Here is a 24492-nt window from a genome sequence, read left to right as displayed (position 1 = left end):
TCTGGTCATTTGACTCCTCCCACACGTGACATCATCTCAGGTCCTGTGAGCAGACGGCTGCTGTACCCGAGGAGGTAAGTGCTCGCTCCCAGCCCTTCTCATACATTCAGTCTCCCTTCTTGTGGCCCTGTTGGATTAGATTGTAGTCCAGACAGAAATGTGGGAGATCTATCTGTGACAGTTGTGGCTGTTCCAAGAGATCGATGGACGAACCATCACTTGTTGTGACTGAAGCTGCAGGGAAAGTCAGTGTCATCTGTACAAGTGTCAGCTCCGTATCTTTGGACTCTTCCTCACCTTCTTGAGGGTTTCTTCCCCTCCTTAGTGGGTAGCACGGCTCATTCTACTAGAGCTGCTGGAGCCTCCTGGGCTGTTCGGCATCAGGTTTTGCTTCTTCCAGATCCAGTTTGTGTTGCAACACCCCGGGCAGCACTGAACACCCCTCAGCCAGTACGCTTGACGCTGGTCACAAACTCCCATGGCAGAATGGGCCGGCTCCTTCTACTTCTCTAACCTAATTCCATGGGGTCAGAGTTATCTGCTGGAACATAGGAGCCCTCTAGTTATGTCTGTTCCTGCTGGTGCAGCCGGTGAGTGTCAGTGGCCTGTTGTGGGTCTGCTTGGTGTTGCTAGGTGAAACATTTCTGGTTCCTCATGCTCCAGATACTGTACTGGCTGCTGATGCTGCTGCTCCTCCTCCGGCTACTTGTCGCTGAGGCACTGGCAGAGGAGTCGGAGTGTCTCTCAGTATGAACACATCCCAAAATGGCCCCGTCCTCCTCAGCTAAAACCTTATATCATGTCTTTGGCTGCGAGGCTGTCAGGTGATGCGAGAACCCCAGCCCACGTCTCAGACACGTGTCTCCTCAGTATTCGCTCTCCGCAGTGCACATTACAAAGGACATTTTAGTAGTTCAGTATTTGGTATCTGTTTTGTTATAGAATGAACAATTTGGAATATTCGGATTGACTTCAGCTCATAACAAATTGGTTCACTCATCTCTACTATGAACCCGTTGTGGCATATGATTCTCCACAGTTTCCATGTTGGTTATTCCCAATGGTGCCATTTCTCCACTCACAATACACTTTCACCAAAGCAGCGCACGAACAGTTCACAACCTGCGCTGTTGGAGAAATACTGTCACCCATGGCCATACATCTAGAGATGAGCGAATACCGTTTGATCGAGTAGGTATTCGATCGAATACTACGGTATTCGAAATATTCGTATTCGATCGAAGACCACGCAGTATTTCACAGTAAAAATTCGATTCCACTCCCACCTTCCGTTGCGCTTTTTTGACACCAATAACTGTGCAGGGGAGGAGGGACAGGACTTTATAAGAATAGTGGGTGTCAGATCCGGTTCAGATGCGACTTGGATTTTGATAGGGAGAAATGTCTGCTCAGGGTTAGCTAGGAATTCGCTTCATTTAGGCAGGAATATTAAACCAACAGCTCTTGTAAGAGCTAAACTGCATAAAGAGTGTGTGTACACCATCAGTATATATACACCATCAGTATATACAATCTTCTTGCAAATAATTTTCTCAAAAGCCCTTATTAGGGCTCCAATTCCCTACCACCTTTTATACTTGCTATACGCTCTCTCTCTATATATTTGCTATACAGTATATACAGTGTATTCTTGCTATACAGAACACTTGTATACATGCTCCAGGGCCGACGTCACGTTGGCATGATAGCCGGGAGCCTTTACAAGGCTCCCAGGCTTGTCTGCAAATTCTCTCTTTTGCAGGCTGGTCTATGCAGCCTGCAAAAGAAAGGATGATTTTTTGCAATGCGTTAGCATTGTAATACATTGCATTAGTGATCAGACCCCCTGGGGTTCAACACCCCAAGGGGGTCTAATAAATGGAAAAAAAAATAATTTAAAAAAGTAAAAAAATATAAAAAAATATAAAAAGTATTAAAAATTCAAATCACCCCCCTTTCCCTAGAACACATATAAAAGTAGTTAAAAACTGTGAAACACATACATGTTAGGTATCCGAAATCGCCCGCTCTTCAAATCTATAAAAATATTTTTCCTGTTCGGTAAACGCTGTAGCGGGAAAAATAGTCAAAAGTGCCAAACCGCCGTTTTTTTACAGTTTTGATTCTGATAAAAATTTGAATAAAAAGTGATCAAAGCAATAACATTTCCCGAAAATGGTAGAACTAAAAAGTACACCCGGCCCCGCAAAAAAAGACGCCTTATGCATCCCCGTACACTGACGTATAAAGAAGTTACGGCCGTCGGAATATGGCGACTTTTTGAAAAAAAATTTTTTAACACAGTTTTGGATTTTTTAAGGGGTCAAAATGTAAATAAAACCATATAAATTTGGTATCCCTGGAACCGTACCGAAACACAGAATACAGGGGACATGTCATTTTGGCTGCACAGTGACCACCATAAAACCAAAGCCTGTAAGAAAGTCGCAGAAATGCATTTTTTCTTCAAATCCACCCCATTCTGAATTTTTTTCCTGCTTCCCAGTGCATTATATAGAATAATTAATGGTGGCATCATGAAGAAAAATTTGTCCCGCAAAAATTAAGACCTCATATGGCTCTGGGAGTGGAGAAATAAAAAAGTTATGGGGTTTAGAAGGAGGAGTGTCAAAAACGAAAATCAAAAAAAGCGGGAAAGGATTAATTTGTCTTCAATGGAAAACCACAAAAAGAATTGTCAAAAAGCCAAATTGGATATAATTCAACACCAAACATAAAAAGGGGGTGGACAAAAGTATTGACACTGTTTGAAAAATCATGTGATGCTTCTCTAATTTGTGTAATTAACAGCACCTGTTACTTACCTGAGGCACCTAACAGGTGGTGGCAATAACTAAATCACACTTGCAGCCAGTTGAAATGGATTAAAGTTGACTCAACCTCTGTCCTGTGTCCTTGTGTGACCACATTGATCATGGAGAAAAGAAAGAAGACCAAAGAACTGTCTGAGGACTTGAGAAGCAAAATTGTGAGATAGCATGAGCAATCTCAAGGCTACAAGTCCATCTCCAAAGACCTGAATGTTCCTGTGTCTACCGTGCACAGTGTCATCTAGAAGTGTAAAGCCCATGGCACTGTGGCTAACCTCCCTAGATGTGGACGCAAAAGAAAAATTGACAAGGGATTTCAACGCAAGATTGTGCAGATGGTGGATAAAGAACCTCGACTAACATCCAAACAAGTCCAAGCTGCCCTGCAGTCCGAGGGTACAACAGTGTCACCCCGTACTATCCAGTGTCAGCGTCTGAATGAGAAGGGACTGTATGGTAGGAGACCCAGGAAGACCCCACTTCTTACCCACAGACAGAAGCCAGGCTGGAGTTTGCCAAAACTTACCTGAGAAATCCAAAAAACGTTTTGGAAGAATGTTGTCTGGTCAGATGAGACAAAAGTAGAAAAAGGCATCAACATAGAGTTTACAGGAAAAAAAAGAGGCCTTCAAAGAAAAGAACACGGTCCCTACAGTCAGACATGCTGGAGGGTCCCTGATGTTTTGGGGTTGCTTTGCTGCCTCTGGCACTGGACTGCTTGACCGTGTGCATGGCATTTTGAAGTCTGAAGACGACCAACACATTGCGTAGCATAATGTAGGGCCCAGTGTGAGAAAGCTGGGTCTCCCTCAGAGGTCAGGGGTCTTCCAGCAGGATAATGACCCAAAACACACTTCAAGTTAGCACTAGAAAATGGTGGTGAGAGAAAGCCCTGGAGACTTGTAAAGTGGAAGCAATGAGTCCAGCCCTGAATCCCATAGAACACCTGTGGGGGAGGGGGAGAGATCTCTTGGTGGCAGTTTGGAGAAGGCCCCCTTCACATCTCAGGGGGGACCTGGAGCAGTTTGCCAAAGAAGAATGGTCTAAAATTGCAGCAGAGCCTTGTAAGAAACTCATTGCTGGTTACTGGAAGCGGTTGTGCGCAGTTATTGTGTCTAAAGGTTGTGCTACCAAGTATTAGGCTGAGGGCGCCAATACTTCTGTCCAGCCCATTTTTAGAGTTTTGTGTAAAATGATCAATGATTTGACTTTTTTTTCATTCTCTTTTGTATTTTTTCATTGCAAGCAAAATAAATGAAAAGAGTTTGTGCTTGTAATCATTTTCTGGGGGACACCGAGGATTATCTGACAGAATTGCAGGCCAATACTTTTGGACAACACTGTATATACTTGCTATACAGTGTTTACTTGCTATACAGTATGCTTGTATACATAGGTTTGTGCGCCCAATATACATTTCCCATCTCCTGTACCATACCGGTTGGAAGCAAGGTGTATACTTGCTATACAGTATATACAGTACTTGCTATACGCTCTATATTTATACCTGCTATACAGTATATACAGTGTATACTTGCTATACAGTTCGCTTGTAATCAATTAGAAATGCGTAAGGCTAGCACAAAAGGACGGGGCATGGAAGTGCAGCTGGGGGCCAAGGCCACGGTCAAGCTACTGTGGATCCAATGCCTACTGATGAGAGGCAGCCAGCATTGCACCTCATCCACAATCCTTGGCTTGATGGCTACATTAAGCAGGGTGCAGGGTAGAACTCTGACGTGGCCCGAGCACCAGGAACAGGTGTTATAATGGCTAGCGGATAATGCTTCCAGCATTTCCACCAGCCAGTCAGTCACTACCTCCAGTCATGTTCATACCCAAGAGTCTGCCCTTCTTCCTCCCAACATGCCCAATCTTCCCAGCAGTCATCCCACCCTTGCCGCCTTCCAGTAGCTGTTTTGGGTCCTTTTCTACTCTTCGACTTTGTTCAACTACTTCCCGAATCCCAGGAGCTAACAGACAACTTTCTGTGTCATGATCCCCAAACACTGGAGCATCTGCCATCTCCTGGCGATTTTGTGGTTGTGGACCCGCAATCAGCGTTTCTCGTCCTCAGTGATGATGATGAGGCACAGTTGCCATCAGGGCAGGTTGTTGTCATGTGCGGTGTGCAGGAAGAGGAGCAGAGTGAGGAATTGGAAGAGGAGGTGGTGAACGACAAGGCAACCAACCAGGACAGGGGTCATGTTTAGTGGGGAAAGCAGTGTACATGTGGAGTCAAGCACAGCACCAAAAATGGTGGCTAGAGGCAGAGGACAGTTGCTTCAGAGAAGCCAGAGCCAACAAGGCCCAAGATGTTCCCTGTCCTAGCCACTCGCGAAAAACTCCCCCATCGAGGCCATGTTCCTCGATGGTGTACAGATTTTTCAATGTGTGCGTGGAGAGCAAACTGAGTGTGTTTTGCACACTGTGCAACTCAAAACTAGAGGCTCTGAGAAGAGCAACCTGACTACCTCAGGCATGCACCATCATTTGGAAGGCAAGCACTCAGACTCAGACCTTCCGTGACCTGATGGCAGATGCAGCACCTCGCTATGCTGTCCCTAGCCATCACTATTTCTCTTAGTGTGCCATCCCTGCCTTGCACCAGCACGTGTCCCATAACTTCAGGCGGGCCCTGAGTTCCGCGCTTTGCGCTAAGGTCCACTTGACCACCAATGTGTGGACAAGTGCATGCGGACAGGGACGCTACATCTCACTCAAGGCACACTGGGTGAATGTAGTGGAGGCTGGGACCGGGTCGCAAACTAAGGCGGCCTACCTCCTCTCCCCGCCCAAGATTCCTGGCAGGGGTTCTCAACCATCCTCCTCCTCCGCTGTAACATTGACCTCAGCTGTGAGCTGGAAACTCTGCAGCCTTGGCATGGAGAGATGCCAGCAGGCCGTGCTGAAGCTCATCAGCTTGGGTGACAGACAACACACTGCCCCCTGTGGTGAGGGATGCCATCCTAGAGGAGACGGCAATGTGGTTTTCACCGCTGCACCTGGGCCCAGACATGGTCGTGTGTGATAATGGCCGGAACCTGGTAGCGGCTTTGGAGCTTGCCAGCCTCCAAAACATTCCATGCCTGGCCCACGTTTTCAACTTGGTGGTGCAAAGGATTTTAAAAACCTACCCCAATGTGCCTGAGCTACTGGTGAAAGTGTGGCGCTTGTGCGCCCACTTTCGTAAGTCTACAGTAGCCGCTGCTAGCCTCAAAACCATCCAGCAATGCCTACATCTTCCTGGGCTTTTGTGCGACGTCACCACATGTTGGAACTCAACATACCATATTTTGAGCAGGGTGTGTGAGCAGCAGAGACCCTTGATGGAGTACCATCTCCAAAACCCAAGGGTTCCTCAAAGTCAGCTCCCGCAGTTTCTCCACCATAAGTGGCCATGGATGGCAGACTTATGTGAAATCCTACGAGTCTTTGAGGAGTCCAAGAGGGTCAGCTGTGACAACGCATTAGTGAGCGTAACCATCCCGCTCCTCTGTGTGATGCGAGATTTCCTCATCACAATCAGGCATAACACATTGAACACAGGAATCTGGGATAGGAGCAGACCCATCTCAGCTAGATACTCAGAGCACACCCCTATCAGCTTTTCAGCGTGGAATGATGGAGGAAGAAGATGAGGATGAAGTGGCAGATGATGTCATTCTCACACACGAGGCTAGCGGGGAAGTTCAGTGCATCCCATTGCCTCAGCGCGGATGGGGTGAAGAGGAAGAGGAGGAAATGGAGAGTGATCCTTCCGGTGGGGGCAGCGAAGTCATGCTGATTAACACTCTGGCACACATGGCTGAATACATGTTGTGCTGCTTTTCCAGTGACAAACGCATTGTACAGATCATGGAGAGCAACCAATACTGGATTTTTGCAATCCTTGACCCCCGGTATAAAAATAGATAACAATAGAGGGGTGGACCAATCGCACTCATGATTGCCACAAGCAACTGGTGCAGAATATGATGGAAATGTTTCCATCAACCCTCACTGGCGGCAGAGAGGAGAGTTCCTCCAAGAGGCTAACAACTACAAATCTGGTCCACACACCAGGGGAACCACTCTCCAAGGTGTGGGACACATTAATGGCACCCTCTGGCCAAGCTACCACCACTGAGGGGCCTAGTGTCACCAGGAGGGAAAAGTATAGGCGCATGTTGCGTGAGTACCTGGCCGACCACAGCCCTCTCCTCTCCGATCCCTCTGCGCCCTACATGTATTGGGTGTCGAAGTTGGACCTGTGTCTGGAACTGGCGCTTTATGCCTTGGAGGTGCTGTCTTACTCTGCCGCCAGTGTTCTATCTGAAAGAGTCTTCAGCGCAGCCAGTGGCATCATCACCGATAAGCGCAGTTGTCTGTCAGCTGACCGCCTGACGCTGATCAAAATGAACAGCCAATGGATTGACCCAGGATTTGCATCTCCACCAGTGTCAAGCACCTCAACATCCCCCTCCTCCTCCACCATCACTGTTGATAAACAACATTTAAAACCATCCCATTAAGGTTTACCTGAAGTGCCTAATATTATGCTCCGACAATGCTCCTAAAAGGCTCAATTCATCCCAAGAGCCTAATACTCTGCTGGTAAAAGGCTCAACTCATCTCAAGGGCCTAAAACTCTGCTCTTACAAGGCTCAACTCACCTCAAGGACCTAAAACTCTGCTCTTACAAGGCTCAACTCACCTCAAGGACCTAAATCTCTGCTACTACAAGGCTCAATTAACCTTAAGAGCCTAATACTCTGCTGGTACAAGGCTCAGCTCACCTCAAGGGCCTCAATCTCTGCTGGTTCAATGCTCACCTCACCCCAAGGGCCTGAAGCTAAGTTTGGGAGGGCTCACCCTAAGGGCCTGAAAAGTAATTTTTGTATAGATCAGCTTAAGGGCCTCTAACTTACCGTATATACTCGAGCATAAGCCGACCTGAATATAAGCCGACCCCCCTAATTTTACCACAAAAAACTGGGAAAACTTATTGACTCGTGTATAAGCCTGGGGGGGGGGGGAATGCAGCAGCTACTGGAAAATTTCAAAAATTAAAATGGTCGGAGTTTTTGGGTGCAGCAGTTGCTGGGTGCTGGGAAAGGGGAGGGGGTGTTTTGGTTGTCTGTCTGCCTCTTCCCTGAGCTTGAGGACTGGGTTTTTTTCCCCCACTTGGAATTCAGCCTGGCTGAATATAGGGTATCTGCAGTGCTCCTATTAACCCCTTCCTGACGGAATAGGAGCACTGCAGATACTCTATATTTAGCCTGGCTATAGTCAGACTGAATTTCAAGTCGGGGGAAAAAAAAACAGTCTCAGGGAAGGGGCAGTTAGAAAACTTTTTTTTCCAGCTACGGTGTTTACCGTACAGGAAAAATATTTTTATGGATTGGTAGAGCGGGCCTTTTCGGACACAGGGATACCTATGTCTTTCACAGCATTATTTTTATATGTGTTCTAGTGAAGGGGGGGTGGTTTGAATTTTTTATACTTTATTTTTTATTTATTTTTTTACTTTAATTTTTTTTTTTTTTTTTTTTTTGCATTTATTAGACACCCTAGGGGTCTTGAATCCCAGGGGTCTGATCACTAATGCAATGCATTACAATGTTAATGCAGCCTGCAAAAGAAAAGCACTGCAGCCGGGGAGCCTTTACAGAGGTGCTGAGGGAGATCCCTGGCCGCCGGAGCTGAAGGGGGATCCACGGCAGGAGCGCGGACCTGAAGGAAGACCTCGGCCGCCGGACCTGAAGGGGAACTGTGGCCGGCCACCGGCAAAGGCGCTGAGGGGAATCCCCGAAAGACTCGGCTTCCTGGATTTCCCCTCAGCGCTTCTGCCGCAGTTCCCCTTCAGATCCGACGGCCGAGGTCTTCCTTCAGGTATGCGTTCCTGCCGAGTATCCCCCCTTCAGCTCCGGCGGCTGGGGATCTCCCTCAGCACTTCAGGGCCGCATTTGAGAGAGCGGTTGGGTCCGCTCTCTCCAGGGGCAGAGCGGTCGCCATTATAGCTACAGACTACAGCTACCGTAGTTACAGACCTGGCATACAGACACCGGGGCGGGTGCCGGGCCCATTTCAAACTACAGAAGTACTTACGGTACTTCTGCTAGAAGGCCCCGGTACTTCTGCCAAGAGCGTGGAGATGCTGCTGCCCGGCACCCGCCCCCATGTCTGTATGATGGGTCTGTAACTACGGTATTACCATAATGAGCCGAATATAAGCCGAGGCGGACTTCTTCAGCACAAAAACTGAGCTGAAAAACTCGGCTTATACTCGAGTATATACGGTATACCACATCACACACACATATACAATGACAGTAATGGGTGGGGGCTGTTTGATTTCCCCCTTGCCTATGCCTTCTGTGGTTGTCATGGACAATATGATTTAAATGGGTGCGTGTTAATGTTTCTTTAGCTTAAAATTTGTCTTTCTGTCCATACTAATGTAGAGGAAAGAAGGTTTCCAAGTATTTTTCCACTTTCATAGAGGTTCTATTGAGTTTGGAAAGTGTCTAGTTGTTAGGCTGTGATAGTGGGGCAATACTGGGACTTTGGCGTGTTAGATGCCCCCAGGCATGCTTCCCCTACTGTCCCAGTTGTATTCCAGAGGTGTTGGCATAATTTGCTGAGGTGTCATAGTGGACTTGGTGACTCCAATTACTCGAATTTTAATTTCCCCTGAAATTAAGCACAAGCATTTTCTCCCCATAGACTATAATGGGGTTCGATATTCAATCGAATAGTCGAATATTGAGGTTCTACTCGAATCGAATATCGAATATTTTACTATTCGCTCATCTCTACTGACAACAAATAATCATCCAAATTGCAACTCTGATAAATCGCCCCCTTTACCCGAGACAACAATGAGATTCTGTTCAGCCTATCACACACCTTATATACCCACCAAGCCGGCCCACAACAAGTCACTCCCTTCCTGAGCTACACGCTGCCGACGTCAGAAGTAGGAGGTGGTGATAATAATGGGACTGAACTCTTCTATTTATTCCATGGGATTCCGTGTAGTGATTACATTGTCTCATCTTCTCTCCATTCAGGTTCCTACAATATAGAATCCTCTCAGTATCTTCTATATAAGAGAATATTCCTGATTGATCCATCAAGGATGGAAGGAGACAGGAACAAGATGGCGGAAAGTCTATTAAATCTCACCCTAGAGATCATCTACCAGCTTACTGGAGAGGTGAGAGATTCTGATGATGTCATCATGACATCATTCTTATCTATAGTAATAACAGATGATATGACTGGAGAGGTGATGGACTCTGGACATGTATGTAGTGAGATTTATTAATGTGTCTCCCCATAACCAGGATTACACAGTAGTGAAGAAGACCTCTAGTGGGCGCTGTCAGGCTCCTGTGTATGATGGATATGGAGGAACCCTGAGCCCAATCCCGGGGCCTCCACCTCACCCCCTGATACAGGAGGAGATCAATGGACAGAAGATCCTAGAACTCACCACCAAGATACTGGAGCTGCTGACTGGAGAGGTGACACTGCTGGGAATGCTGGGACATTATACAGTAACTGGAGGGGTCGGGGTGATGACTGTATCATTGTGTTGTCAGGTTCCTATAAGGTGTCAGGATGTCGCTGTCTATTTCTCCATGGAGGAGTGGGAGTATTTAGAAGGACACAAGGATCTGTACAAGGAGGTGATGATGGAGGACCCCGGCCCCTCACATCAGCAGGTAATAGACATGACTATATACACATGGACTTCCATTATTTGTATGTGCAGAATGAATTCAGTCCCTGTCTGTGTTTCCTACAGGTAGATCCAGTAAGAGGACAACACCGGAGAGATGTCCCAGTCCTCTTCTTCCACGGATGATCAGGTAGATGGAGATATTCCCTATGATGTGTAGACGGGCTGTGAAGTCCTTGTGGTCAGTCTTGTTGTATCCAGCAGTATTATATGGTTATATACATGGGCGGTGTCATTGAGCCGCCATCTAATATGTTTATCCGGCTTCTCACAGACCTGCAGCTACTGTCAGGACATCTTTCATCTTCATGCGGATTAATGATCTAGAACATTCTCTGTGACTTCCCCATTTGTTCGGTGACTTTTACATTATTTGTTTCACAGATTTTCCATCAGGATAAAGATGTGAGCGACATTAATGTTATATCTATGAGAATAAAGGAAGAGCCCTATGTGGCTGGTGATGAGGAGTGTGAGGAGGACATTCCTACAGGGACCCGCCCAGGTGAGGAGTCACCACTATATAAAGCACAGAAGGGTCACTGATTCTATTCAGACATTGTTTAGACTATTTGTTGTTCCCCGATTCAGGTAAAATACTAATAATACAGGAATATAAATGTGATACCGCGATAGGGGATAATTGTCATGGTTGTGTCATTGCCCGAGCGACCGTGCCACTGAATGCTTATTGCACCACTTTGGAAATGTGTGTAGAAAACCTGTCCCTGGCGCTACAATGACTGACTAGGCCCTGCTTGAGGGTGTTGGTCAGCTGTACCCAAGCTAAGCTTGGCCCCAACAACTACTAGCTCTAACTAATACCTGAATATAAATGTGATACCCCTATAGGGGGTAATAAATGTAGTATAGAATAGAACGGACAGCAGGAATATGGACTTGACATCGATGTGAACGAGGCAAATTTCTTCCTCACCAGCTGTCAGTCCTCGTGAAGGGAAAGAATTTACCAGAATTATATAGAAGATTATTTCAGGTAGCGGAAAAATAATCCTCCTGCTCGATCTTCAGGCAGATTCCACCTCAGAGCTCTATGGAAATAAATGGGAGGTGGAAAATCCGGCCTGGCCAGTAAGAAATCTGATGGACATTCGGGGGCTGATTTGGTAAAGCGGAAAAATTCTTCTTCTGAATTCCTGAAGCAGCTTCTACAAATGTCACTGTGTAAACCTCACCTTAGACTCCAATCACACTATGGAATCCGGACTAGAAAATCTGGTCTGTACATCAGTCACATTTCCCAGCCCGAACTCTGTCCACACACCAGGACTCCCCGTATCTTAGTGATCTATGACGCTAGGAGTCCCTGCTTCCTTGTGACTCCACAGACCCTACTACATACTGAATGGGACAGCAGATCCGCGGTGAGTTCAGGCTGGGAAATCCAGCAGATGTGGTTTGGATTCTCTTGTGTGTATGGGATTGTTGTAGTCGAATTGACTATATCATGGATCAATCAGTCAGTCCAAATTAATAAGCATGTTTAAACTACTAATAATGACACAGACACTGAGTTCCATATCACATCAGCCATGCTAGCCCCTTAGCCCAGCTCAGCACAACTGGCTCTTTATTGAAAGTACACACACTTTAGAGACAAAGAAAGGAGGGGTCACTGCCCCCCTTGGCATTCCTGAGTTGCTGTCCATCTCCCATTGGCTCCAAACTTCAATGTCCAGCCAGACACCTCCTTGCTCCAGTCTGTGGAATTCTATTACAGGGTGTGTCAAATAAGAGTCAAGCTCCATCTTGGTTTCAAAGTCCTTTGTCTCAGAACTGTAGGAAAAATTAGTATTTCCAAAACACATCATACATATAAAGTATATGAAACTTGATTCATGTTCTCAGACTTGACATTCCCCCCTAAATACTAATTTTTCCCTGAGCTTATGAACCCCCTGATCTGTTCCAATGTGTTTCGATCCACTTCACCTCTTACATGACAACTTATCCCTTGTAGATAAGCTCCCACTTAAAGGGCTTTCACATAGGAAGGTCAGATCCTAACTGTCCCTAAAGCAACTCCGTGTATTCTCGAGGGGAAACTGGACCATAAACATGCTTCTTTCCATCTATCTAGTTTCGACCAACTTTTACTGCCATCTGTGTCTCACTGGGCAAAGTATGTTTACGCTTAAACACCATAACATAATCACCAACTAGAGATATGACACCAGTGCAGCTGCTCACTGTGTCGGGCTTACAGTCACGCACAAGATTCCCCCTTCTGGCTAAAAAATCTTGCCAATAGGTCCCCAACCTACGACTGTAAAACTATCTGCCCTATCTCTCTTACTCCACCAGGGAGCGACCTATTCCAAGTCTTTAAGAGACTTACTACTTAACTACTATTTCAAATCCCTAGCGGATTTGAAAGACTTTAAGAGTCCTACTGGGACGCCTGCCCTCTCTCCGTTCTTGGACTGACAGCCCCTGTCCCCGTAATCACGTTATGGCATTAAAGCAACACCTTTCCTAAATGAACAGACGGCTTCCAACTATCTCACTTCACTTAAACTTTCTCACTTACATCATCATACACTTTAATTATCTCCATATCAGCCTCAAGTCTCATTGTCTAAACCCACAACCTCGGTTATCATCCCCTTTAGACACGGGAATACACAGATTAATATCACTAAAAGGATCAGTCTCTATGTTGCATAAAACATAACAGGAACATAAGGCAGATTCATCCAACAGTCCTTGATATTTCTCCTCTCAGGATCTCATATCTCATCTCTTTATCTCCATCCAATCTTTGGGTTTAGTTCATAAGTTCCTTCCACTGACTCAGACTCTGGAGGGAAGGGAAAAACTCAAGAATATAAATTAATCATATGTTTTTGATAATTCATCACATAGTCAGTCTGCACATCATATTACATCTGAGACAATTTTGAAAAACACAATCCAAATATAGAACTAAGGCTAATTTCTCCTGTCTAGAATGTACCTTACAGGAAAAACAAATACATGCGACAAATACTTTCCAATACTCTGGGAACTGCATAGGGGTGTGAAACACTTATTATATACCCATATAATAAATTCCATTATCACTTTGATGCTCTCGGGGATCTTTACTCACACTATTTCTTTCAGTAGCCGTCTATCTGCAGTCTCGTTTATGGTGATTTTCTTCACCAGATATGCCCCAAGCCGTCCCGAAGAGAGACAACTACACACAAGCACGTACTCATACCGTCTCACCTTTAGTAACTGTATATAGTTAACCTGCAATCCCTGGAACAGGTACAAGGGCTTCAGGCCTGACTCTTTAGCCTAACGCATGCCATATGGGCTTACATATATATCTGACTATAGTGATGCCAGATCCTGCAGCTGCCCATGCTCCGCTCACCAGGTCACACATGGCTTCTCCTAAACAGTGCACTTAATAAGAAGCTGCTTATGCCATAAGTGGGAACAATGTTCTCAGTACATACTCTCTTACCACCAGACACCAGGACTTGTACCTCCTCTTTCCAAGTCTCCTTTCCTCCTGGACCATTCTCGGTGCATCAGTGTCGTAAAACCTGAAAAGTGAGCTAAGAAGAGTTTGGGTGACCCCTGTAGTTACATGTCCCCTAGGCTTGTGCAGCTGGGCTAATGGCAATGTCTGCCCACATGCTACCTCTACTTTCTTTCATATCAGCCTTGGTGTGTGCCATGACTTCTGACTATACCCACCTGTGAGCAGCAGCAGAATCTCCATCACACAAAATGTTCTTGCCCTCCAGATCGGACCATAATTCTACTATATCAAACACCTACCCTCAGACATTGTACCATATTCCAGTGATGTCTTCAAGTTCAGCTGAAACCCATGGAGACCCATAATAGGTCTCCTTACGCTTGGTTTACCTCATATATGGTGACTGTGGCATATCTGATGCAGGATCCACCATCTTTCCCAAATCAAGAAACATCAAATCTGCAAAGAACTAAAAAAATCAACGTTAACAATAGGTTCATAATTCAAATAACTAACAGTCTCTTGTGACATATAATCATGTTGTTCTATTCTATATTGTCAGCAGAAAATACTTATATATTTCAGTTACTCCCCCCTTGAACCTATTGTTAACAACTACAAACAGTAATAAACAGGATGGGGCGTGCTAGAAAACAAATAATTTTAGAAACAACTCAGGGCCTAATAGTGAGAGCAGGGTGGAAAGGTTACATGAGGAACCATCACAGCAGCCACTGTTATCTCTGTCTGCAATACAAGATTTACGACCCCCTGCTGTTCCTGTGTTAACAGCAGCTTCTCCTGCAAGCAAGCGTTAGCCCCCCTCCCTTTGACATCTGTGTGTGCGTAGGACTACAGGATTCAGCAAGCTCCAGGCACACTTCTTAAAGGAACAGAAACACATTCATACAATCTCATTAGCAGAGAAGGCAGAAACACTGAACAAAGGATCACAGCAGTCTCCAGATCACATAACACAATTACACACAAAGAACATTACACAGCAGACATAGAGGTGGCTTCTAATTCACCTAGTATAGAACAAAATAAGTTTCCTCTCTTTTTACTTCCTAAAACCAAAACATCATTACAAAAATAATCTGTGCTACATCTTTTTATCAATCACCACACACACACACACACACACACACACACACACACACACACACACACACACACGTTGTTTTAAAATTTCAAAACTTGGGACACCTTTCTAAATTTTCATAACCGTTATCCTACAATGGGGAACAATCCTGATTAATAGGAATATGGTTCATCACAAAAGAACACAGAATGTAACCAAGCAGAGTATACTGTGTACGTCTGGGAGGGTCCTGTGTTAAAATCAAAGATGGCGTCGAAACACCAGGGCGACACCCCTCCTCCTGCATTCCATTGTGGAACAATGACACCAAATCCTTAATGGCGGATAGTGAATGTTTACACAGTATAGGTGTGGATATATATATACTGCTGAGACAAAGAAAGGTGTGATTAGCATAATTAACAGAACAGGACACAATATAAAGTTACAACACACAACCATTGGACATAGACACAAAAAGAAGCTTCATAAATAATATATAAACACAGAAATACATAAGGAAAATTAGAATATCCTTTGTTCCCTGAACTCTCGCACAAAAATTTCAACTTGGGAGAAAACCCCAACTTGTGGATTGCGGAGGCGACGAAAGGGGAGTGGCCAGTTCCCCCTGCGTGATCTCCCATACCCATGCTATAGAGATTCAAAACTTTTCACTATCATCTGTTTGTTTCCCTTTCATTCAGATGCAACAGTTTAAATGACAATAACAGACAAACAGAATATAACAGAACCATCATATACTTGGATATATCCCTGTATACACATAGTCAGTGCATTTGACTGAGATTAGCCCTTTGTGTGCCCAACCATGTTCCTTTGAACACCATGCAACTTTATGAACATTTGCATAGCAAACCCCACTTTATAATCACCACAGATGTTCAGAACCTCTTAAACTATACTTTTGCAAGTTACTTTACTAGATCCCAACCAAAGTTTAAACGTATAATCCTCTAAACATCATAATAGTGGTATACAGTGAGGTCTTTTATAGCTGAACTTGTCACTGGTTTTACAAGGATTCACATTCAACTTCCAAAAATCCCTCTCTTGCTATAGTACACGCCTCTAAACCATGCTGTGAACATTCCATTGTCTCTCACTACTCCTCTGGGACTGACTACAACTTCACGTGCTGTTAACCTTTTCATTGCCTGTAACATGCGGCTTGCCTGTTCTCTTCACAATAAAATCATGGGGGTTATTCATGTCCCACAGGGACAGGCTCTTTCGACTTAAACATGGACCATATACATTCTCAACTTTCAGATTCAGTCCATCTACTGAGAACCCTGACTGATTGAGCCACATGAGACACAAAGCAGTAATGCCGAGTTCTAATTACCTACCAGAAAAGAGGTCCAGAAAGCCCGTCCCATATGGGCCTCAGGCATCGGACCCATCTGAACACCAAATCTACGATCCATCACTTCCCGATTCACAGGTGGGGATACATATATATATAATATAAGTAAACTCACCGTGATCAACTGAGATTCCGGACTCTCATCGGAAAATGACGGGGTTCAATTAAGGTGACGCGGGTGTGGGTCAGAGCCTCTCTGGACCTCCTTCTGCGTAGTCCTCACACGGGGCACCAAATTGTTGTAGTCGAATTGACTATATCATGGATCAATCAGTCAGTCCAAATTAATAAGCATGTTTAAACTACTAATAATGACACAGACACTGAGTTCCATATCACATCAGCCATGCTAGCCCCTTAGCCCAGCTCAGCACAACTGGCTCTTTATTGAAAGTACACACACTTTAGAGACAAAGAAAGGAGGGGTCACTGCCCCCCTTGGCATTCCTGAGTTGCTGTCCATCTCCCATTGGCTCCAAACTTCAATGTCCAGCCAGACACCTCCTTGCTCCAGTCTGTGGAATTCTGTTACAGGGTGTGTCAAATAAGAGTCAAGCTCCATCTTGGTTTCAAAGTCCTTTGTCTCAGAACTGTAGGAAAAATTAGTATTTCCAAAACACATCATACATATAAAGTATATGAAAGTATATGAAACTTGATTCATGTTCTCAGACTTGACAGGATGTAATACACTGTCTACCAGTAAGTATTTGGACACCCATGCAAATGAAGATATCTGTGGTCATATTATACGTCACGCCTTCCACCATTAAATAGGAAACAGCATTGGTATTAGTCACATGTACGATGCCACGAAGTGTAGAGTTGTCTGATTTCGAGAAAGGGGTAATTGTTGGCTACCACTGAAATGGTCGATCCTTTAGGGAAATAGCAAGCAAACTGAATTACCCAAAATCGACAGTGGCCTATGTGATTACACAGTGGAAGGTGAGCGGTGATTGTCGGAATGTGCGCCAAGTCGGCAGCCCCCCGAAACTTGGAGATAGAGACCGACAGGTGCTGGCCAAAGAAACTGCACCCAATGGATGGCTCACATACACCAGGAGTTTCAACATCTGGTAGTATTGTGTCGATCATCCGTAAGGAAGCATCTGCTGGGCTCTACCAACTATTGAATAAGAATAAATGTTGTTTTTCTATTCTAGCACAGATGTCCAAGTACTTATTGGTATAGTAAGGTTTATGGCATCCTACAGTATTATTCCACATAAGTGGCCATATTTAAGCAGTCATGGATTGTGTTCACCTCTACAGTGACCTAGAGCAGTGGTGGCGTCTCCTGCCCCGCTTCATTACTATTCACTATCACTGACCTCCGTCTCAGCACAGCGAATACTAATGAAGTAGGCCACGCTGCCCTCATTTGCTGCCTGTGCCACTGATTTCACCTATTTGCACAGTCTGAAGTGACTCAGGACCTGAAAGCTCAGTGGGGAATATACTTATAAGGTTACAACAAAAATAGAAATAAGGGGGGCACTCACCCAAAGCGTCATTAAAACTTTTATTTCACTTCATTAAAAGCAACAGTGGGAGAGAGGCATGCAAAAATGAAAAACATCAGTGACGATCATTTCGCACCTCTCAGGTGCTTTTTCATACTAAGCTTGAAAAAGCACCTGAGAGATGCGAAACCATTGTCTCTGCTGTTTTTAATCTCTGCATGCCTCCTTTCCACTGTTGCTTTTAATGAAGTGGAATAAAGCCTGAAAAGTTTTAATGACACCTTGGGTGGGTGCCCCCATTATTTCTATTTCTGTTGTGGACTTGTGTGCTATTTATCTGGGAGTGGTTACACCTGATCACATGCTATATATATTTTTTCCTCCTGACATGTCTGCCGCTGTATAGCGTTTTTTGCAGTGCCACCTCTACTGTTTCTGAGTGTTTTGTATACTTATAAGGTTATGTTATTAAAAAATAGTAACATCCATTATCTTCTTGTCAGATGACTGTACCAGGAGCTCAGAGGGACATCTGATATCTACAGATTATAAAGCAGAGGATCATGGTATCACACAAGATCCATATGAAGAACATGCCATTACCCCAGATATACCTCAAGCCCTTCACAAGAAAGGTCTTTCTCCTAATTCATCACAATCTGTTAAGAGAACTATGAGATGCAGAAGGAATGATACCCATCAGACAATTCACACAGAGAAGAAGCCATTTTCATGCCCAGAATGTGGGAAATGTTTTACTCAGAAATCAAGTCTTGTTGAACATCAAAAATTACACACAGGAGAGAAGCCATTTTTATGCTCAGAATGTGGGAAATGTTTCACTAAGAAATCAGATCTTGTTAGACATCAGAGAATGCACACAGGGGAGAAGCCATTTTCATGCTCAGAATGTGGGAAATGTTTCACTCAGAAATCAGATCTTGTTAGACATCAGAGAATGCACACAGGAGAGAAGCCATTTTCATGCTCAGAATGTGAGAAATGTTTTGCTCAGAAATTTGATCTTTCTGATCATCAGAGAATTCACACAGGAGATAAGCCATTTTCATGCTCAGAATGTGAGAAATGTTTTGCTCGGAAATTTGATCTTTCTGTACATCAGAGAATTCACACAGGTGAGAAGCCATATTCATGCCCAGAATGTGGGAAATGTTTTACTCTGAAATCAAATCTTGTTCAACATCAAAGAACTCATACAGGGGAGAATCCATATTCATGTTCACAATGTGGGAAATGTTTTACATTTAAATCAAGTCTCAATGACCATGAAAGAACTCACACAGGGCAGAAGCCATTTTCATGCCCAGAATGTGGGAAATGTTTTATTCGGAAATCACATCTTGTTAAACATCAAACATTTCACACAAGAAGAAGCCATATTTAGTCCCAGAAAGTGGGAAACATTTTACAGCTAAATCAAGTCTCATTAACATCAAAGAACTCACACAGGAGAGAAGCCATATTCATACCCAGAATGTGGGAAATGTTTTACTCCAGAAATCACATCTTGTTGAGCATCAAATGAGTCACAAGCTCCAACTATTGCCTTCCTGAATACCGATTTGAAAATATTCACGAAACTCCTGGATAACCAGTGGACCTGATTAGCAACCTCAGTCATTACTCTACCCCTATCCTCCTCCTCACTTTAGATGCAGAGTATCCCTTTGACTGTGTGGACTGGTCCTTCATGTTGGCCACGCTGAAGGCCTTCGCTTTTTCGGGAGCCTTCCTCATGGTGATCCGGTGCCTTTACTCTTTCCTGACTGTGGTGATGAAACACCCCCACTTGTCGTCCAGTTCCCTCCCCATTACTAGATGTACCAAGGTTGTCCCCTCTTCCCCTTTTCTTTGTTCTCTGTATTGAACTGCTGGTGGCCAGGATACAGCACTCCCCAGATATTAAGGTCTCCCTTTTCACAGACTGGGTCCTCCTTACCTCCCATCATACTATCCTGCTGTGAGTCATAGATGACTAGAACTATTTCTCCATCTATAAGATAGACTTCTCTAAAACCAAAGCACTGCCTATTAATATTCCCCAGGTTCTCCTGATTGTCCTCTGAAGTAACTACAATTTCTAATGGTGATCGGCTTCCCTCCACTATCTGGGAATCCAGATCACTCGCTCCTACAGCTCTCTTTATTCTGCTAACTACCCTAGTCTTTTCCGGGCGCTCCGGGCTTTGTTAGACAAGTGGAAGCCTTTGCATATTTCCTTACTGGGATGCATTTTGGTGGTTAAGATGACGCTCCTCCAGAAATTGCTTTATTATTTTTCGACCCTGCCGGTAGCTGTTCCAGCACAAAACTACAGTATGTGGCTTAGGCTTACAGTGAGCCATTTGCTAGTTTATATGGAATGCCAAGTGCCACCACATTCCCAGGTTGGTCATGTTGGTTGGGAGGGGGCAGGGAAGTCTGGCTGTCCCACACATCCTTCACTACTATTGGGCAACCCATCTGTGGAATATTCGTTTCTGGATGGCCTGGGTGGTGAAATTGAAAAATTGTGGCTTGCACCTGTGGGTTGCCCTTCCCCCTCGCCCTATTTCCCCTTTCCTCCTGGGCCCCATTTGTTTCATGAAGGCACTGTGTGCTACCTGGGGGGATGGGGTGTATCATAGCCAGCAAAAGAACTCAATTATATGAACTTCAGGCCTGATGAAAGGTGTCCTTGGCCCGAAACATTGCTTATCGATTATGTTCTAAAGCTCTATGATTTTGCGAAGTTACAGTGCGGCTTCTTGTCATACATGGAGTCTGATATGTTGTAATAAAATATACAAGATCAAAGAAATCATTTGCAGTGCCGTCCATCCTTTTCCTAAGAACCTGACAGATATGAATGACACAACCTGAGACCAACCCTCTGGAAGATCACATGGTAAAGTCATGTGTCCGGCTTGAGGAAGAAATGAAGAAGGAGACCAGCTATAAGAATTGTGGGCATGGGAGTAGAAAGAAAAATCTCTGTCAGCTGGATGGGGAATCCGCAAATCATCACACATACAGTCCCTGACAGAAGTTCTGTTGCTTATCCATGTTGTGGAATCTAAAGCTTATAAAATGAGTTTAAATTCAGATATTGTTTTTAGAAATTACTCATATGAAAACTGAAACCTTCCCACATGTTTTTTTTTTTTTTTTTGTAAAATAAACAAATAAATAAAATAAAATAAATTGGCTTCATTGCTGAAATATTGATCATTTAATAGTCAGATTTTGGCAAGACAAAGATTTTGTCGCCCACATAAAGTAATGTGAAAATCAAACCAATAATTCAGTTCAGATACAAAGATATATTTCCTAACATTGGTGAATGAAGTTGTGGAGCTATTAGAGCCAGATTTAATATTTTGTGTGACTTCCATGAGCTAGAAGGACGGCATCCATGCGTTTCGACAATGATTCATACAATGTAATGATGAAGTCATCAGGAATAGGGAAGAATGCCGTCTTACATGTGTCCCAGGGGTCATCAAGATTCTTTGGTTTTGTCTGCCAAGCTTCCTCTTTCATCCTACCCCAAACATGCTCAATGGTGTTCATGTCTGGTGACTGGGCTGGCCAGTCCTGGAGCACCTTCATCTTCTTTGCCTTTTGGAACTTTAATGTAGAGATGGATGTATGAGATGGAGCGCCATCCTGATGATTGGGAATGTAAGAGGAAGCTAATACTTCTTGATATTTTAGGCTATTGATATTGCCTTCCACCTTGCAAATGTTTTGCACACCCCCATACTGAATGTAACCCTAGACCATGACCTTTACACCACCAAACTTAACTGTTTTCTGGTTGTATTTTGGATCCATACGGGATCCAGTAGATCTCCTGCAGTATTTGCGGTGGCTGTGGGGTAATCCACCTTCTGCCACTTTTCCAGCGTCCATCTGTTTAGCAGGCTGTGGGCCTTTCATTGCCTTTTGTTCAGTGATGGCTTCTGGGCACTGATTCCACCATGGAGGCCATTTGGAGACAGAATCCTACAAACTGTTCTAGGTGACACAGGGACTTGAGGTGACCAGGCCTGTTGGAGCTCTGCTGCAGTGGAATTGGGCCTGGCTTTTGATTTTCTAACCAACAAACGTTCCTCCTGCGCAGTTGTCTTGCGGGGTCTGCTGGACCTGGGCTTGTCAGAAAAATCTCCAGTCTGGTCAAATCTTTATTTAATTCTTTGTACGTGACACTGAGACACATTAAAGGTGCGGCCACCTCTGCAGTGGATCTGGTCTTCAGCCTCTTGATAATCAAGACTTTGGTCGCAGGGTTGATTTTTGGCTTGTTGTCAGAGGTGAAGGTCTGGGGTGCTGGAGTTCTTCTTATACACACCCACTAATTAACCGATCAATTAGTGAGCTCCGGGGAGGCTGTAAATTAGGATTGGGGGCATTATATGACAAGGTGACAAAACTTTTGTCTTGCCAAAATCTGACCTTTCTGTGTTCATTAAATGATCAGTATTTCGCCAGTGAAGCCAATTTATTTTCTTAAGAAAAACACATTTGGGAGGGTTTCAGCTTTCATAGGAGTCATTTCTAAAACCAATAGATGAATTTAAAGTCAGGTTATAAGCTTCTGATTCCACAACATGGATAAGCGACAGAACTTTTGTCAGGGACTGTAAGAGTTGAGTACAAGAGTTGGCGGAGCTTGTTTAGGGTGCTGTAGGGGATCTGGGACCTGCTGTTACATTTGCAATCAGAACTGAAGGGCAGAGTAGAAGTGTGGAGGGACAAACCAGACTCACACACAAGGCAACACTCACACCACTTCCTAGTCAGCAATAGTTTCCACAAACAATCCTCCTCCCTGAACCACGAATTCTTGTTGGTTACAACGAAAACCGGCAACTAGTGGAGCCAGCCCTCCTCCTTATACAGGACCCAGAACCATCCGATAGGATGATGGTAATGACCAACACCTGAGGTTCGATCCAAAGTACCTCAAGTATATTCTGAAGGCCAAAACTCTATGCACAAACAGAATGGTCTAATGGCAAGGAAATCACCAGAAGACCCCAGAACACTGGGTCAAATCCCCACCAGAAACACACAAAAATTTTATACAAGTATTCAGGTCGTGACACCTGCCTGCTGAGGTGTCAATTAGAGGGTTTATGGGGAGGTTAAAGTCACCACACAGAATGAGGTGATCCTTAGCGAAAGACTGGAGGGCAATCAGAGCAGAAATGAGGAAGGGGACCTGATTGGAGTTGGGCACGTACAGGTTAGCTATGGTATACATTGCTCCATATATTTCACAGACGATATAAAGGTATCTCGCATCCTGATCTATCAGGGAGTTCGATATCGTAACTGAGAGATTTATGTTAATAAAAAGTAGCTACCCCTGTAGTCTTACCCTGTACACTACTGCTGTGCGACCACAGAGGGAAGTAATGGTCTTTGATCATAGGCATACACTCCGCTAGAAAATGTGTCTCTTGCAGGCAGAGTATCTGTATTTTGTGCTTATGAGCATCATACAAGACCTGAGGCGACAAAAAAACAGAGGTGATCGATAAATGGGCGCTCACCTTATTATGTTGTGTGGGTCACAGCAACCTTGAGGGTGTGTCAATCAATGAGGACAGAAGGGGGTAGCAGCTAAGAAAAACGCCACGGGTACGTCAGGACAGCAACAATGGCGGCCCAGCGTCCTCCAAGGAACAGGCAGAAAGCAGCGCTCACCCTTGACAGGGCATCAGCATTTCCCAGTAATTTCCCTGGTCTGTATTCCACACTGAAAGAAAAATTCTGTAAGGACAGGAACCATCGGGTAACTCTAGCATTTTTGTCCTTATTCATCTTCATCCATGTAAGGGGAGCATGGTCAGTGACCAATTTAAACTTTCTACCCAGGAGGTAATATCTCAGAGCATCCAGCGCCCACTTAATGGCCAAGCATTCCCTTCCCACAATAGCATAGTTTTTCTCAGCGGGGGACAGCTTCCTGCTCAGGTACATTACTGAATGCTCCTCACCATTTACCACCTGGGACAGCACCGCTCCTAGACCTGCATTTGAGGCATCTGTCTGCACCAGGAACTACTTCCTAAAGTCAGGGGCTATCAGTACTGGCTGCTGGCATAGAGCTTGCTATAACCTCTGGAACACCTCCTCTGCCTCTGGTGTCCAGTGGATCATCACTGACTTCCCACCTTTCTTCAGGTCAGTGAGAGGAGCTGCAATAGAGGCAAAGTTTGGCACAAACCTCCGGTAGTAGCCCGCAATGCCAATAAATGCCCTGACTTGCTTCTTAGTCAGTGGTCTTGGCCAGTTCTGTATTGGCCTCCACTTTATTGATTTGGGGCTTTATTACCCCTTTGCCAATGACATAGCCCAGGTACTTGGCTTCCTCCAGCCCTAAAGCACATTTCTCAGGGTTGATAGTAAGGCCTGCCTCACTTATGGAGCCCAGTACTCCTTGCACCTTACAGAGATGACTTCCTCAGTCTGGACTATGAAT

At 44.7% G+C, this 24492-nt stretch overlaps 1 protein-coding gene across 1 annotated transcript in view; it reads left to right on the top strand.

Annotated features, from left to right (window-relative positions):
- The window catches only part of LOC142195094 (uncharacterized), a 30682-nt gene extending 11256 nt beyond the window's left edge, over window positions 1–19426 (top strand). Inside the window, exon 5 of the mRNA XM_075264650.1 lies at window positions 18808–19426. Within this exon, the coding sequence (XP_075120751.1) occupies window positions 18808–19404 (597 nt within the window). The 3' untranslated portion in view covers window positions 19405–19426. The remainder of the gene's footprint in view (window positions 1–18807) is intronic.
- Window positions 19427–24492: the final 5066 nt, after the last annotated feature.

This window comes from Leptodactylus fuscus, chromosome 1, assembly GCF_031893055.1.
Source record: "Leptodactylus fuscus isolate aLepFus1 chromosome 1, aLepFus1.hap2, whole genome shotgun sequence".
In the NCBI taxonomy this organism is placed as follows: Eukaryota; Metazoa; Chordata; class Amphibia; order Anura; family Leptodactylidae; genus Leptodactylus; species Leptodactylus fuscus.
Note: the sequence above shows the minus strand (reverse complement) of the source record. Positions and strands in the feature narration are given on the sequence as shown.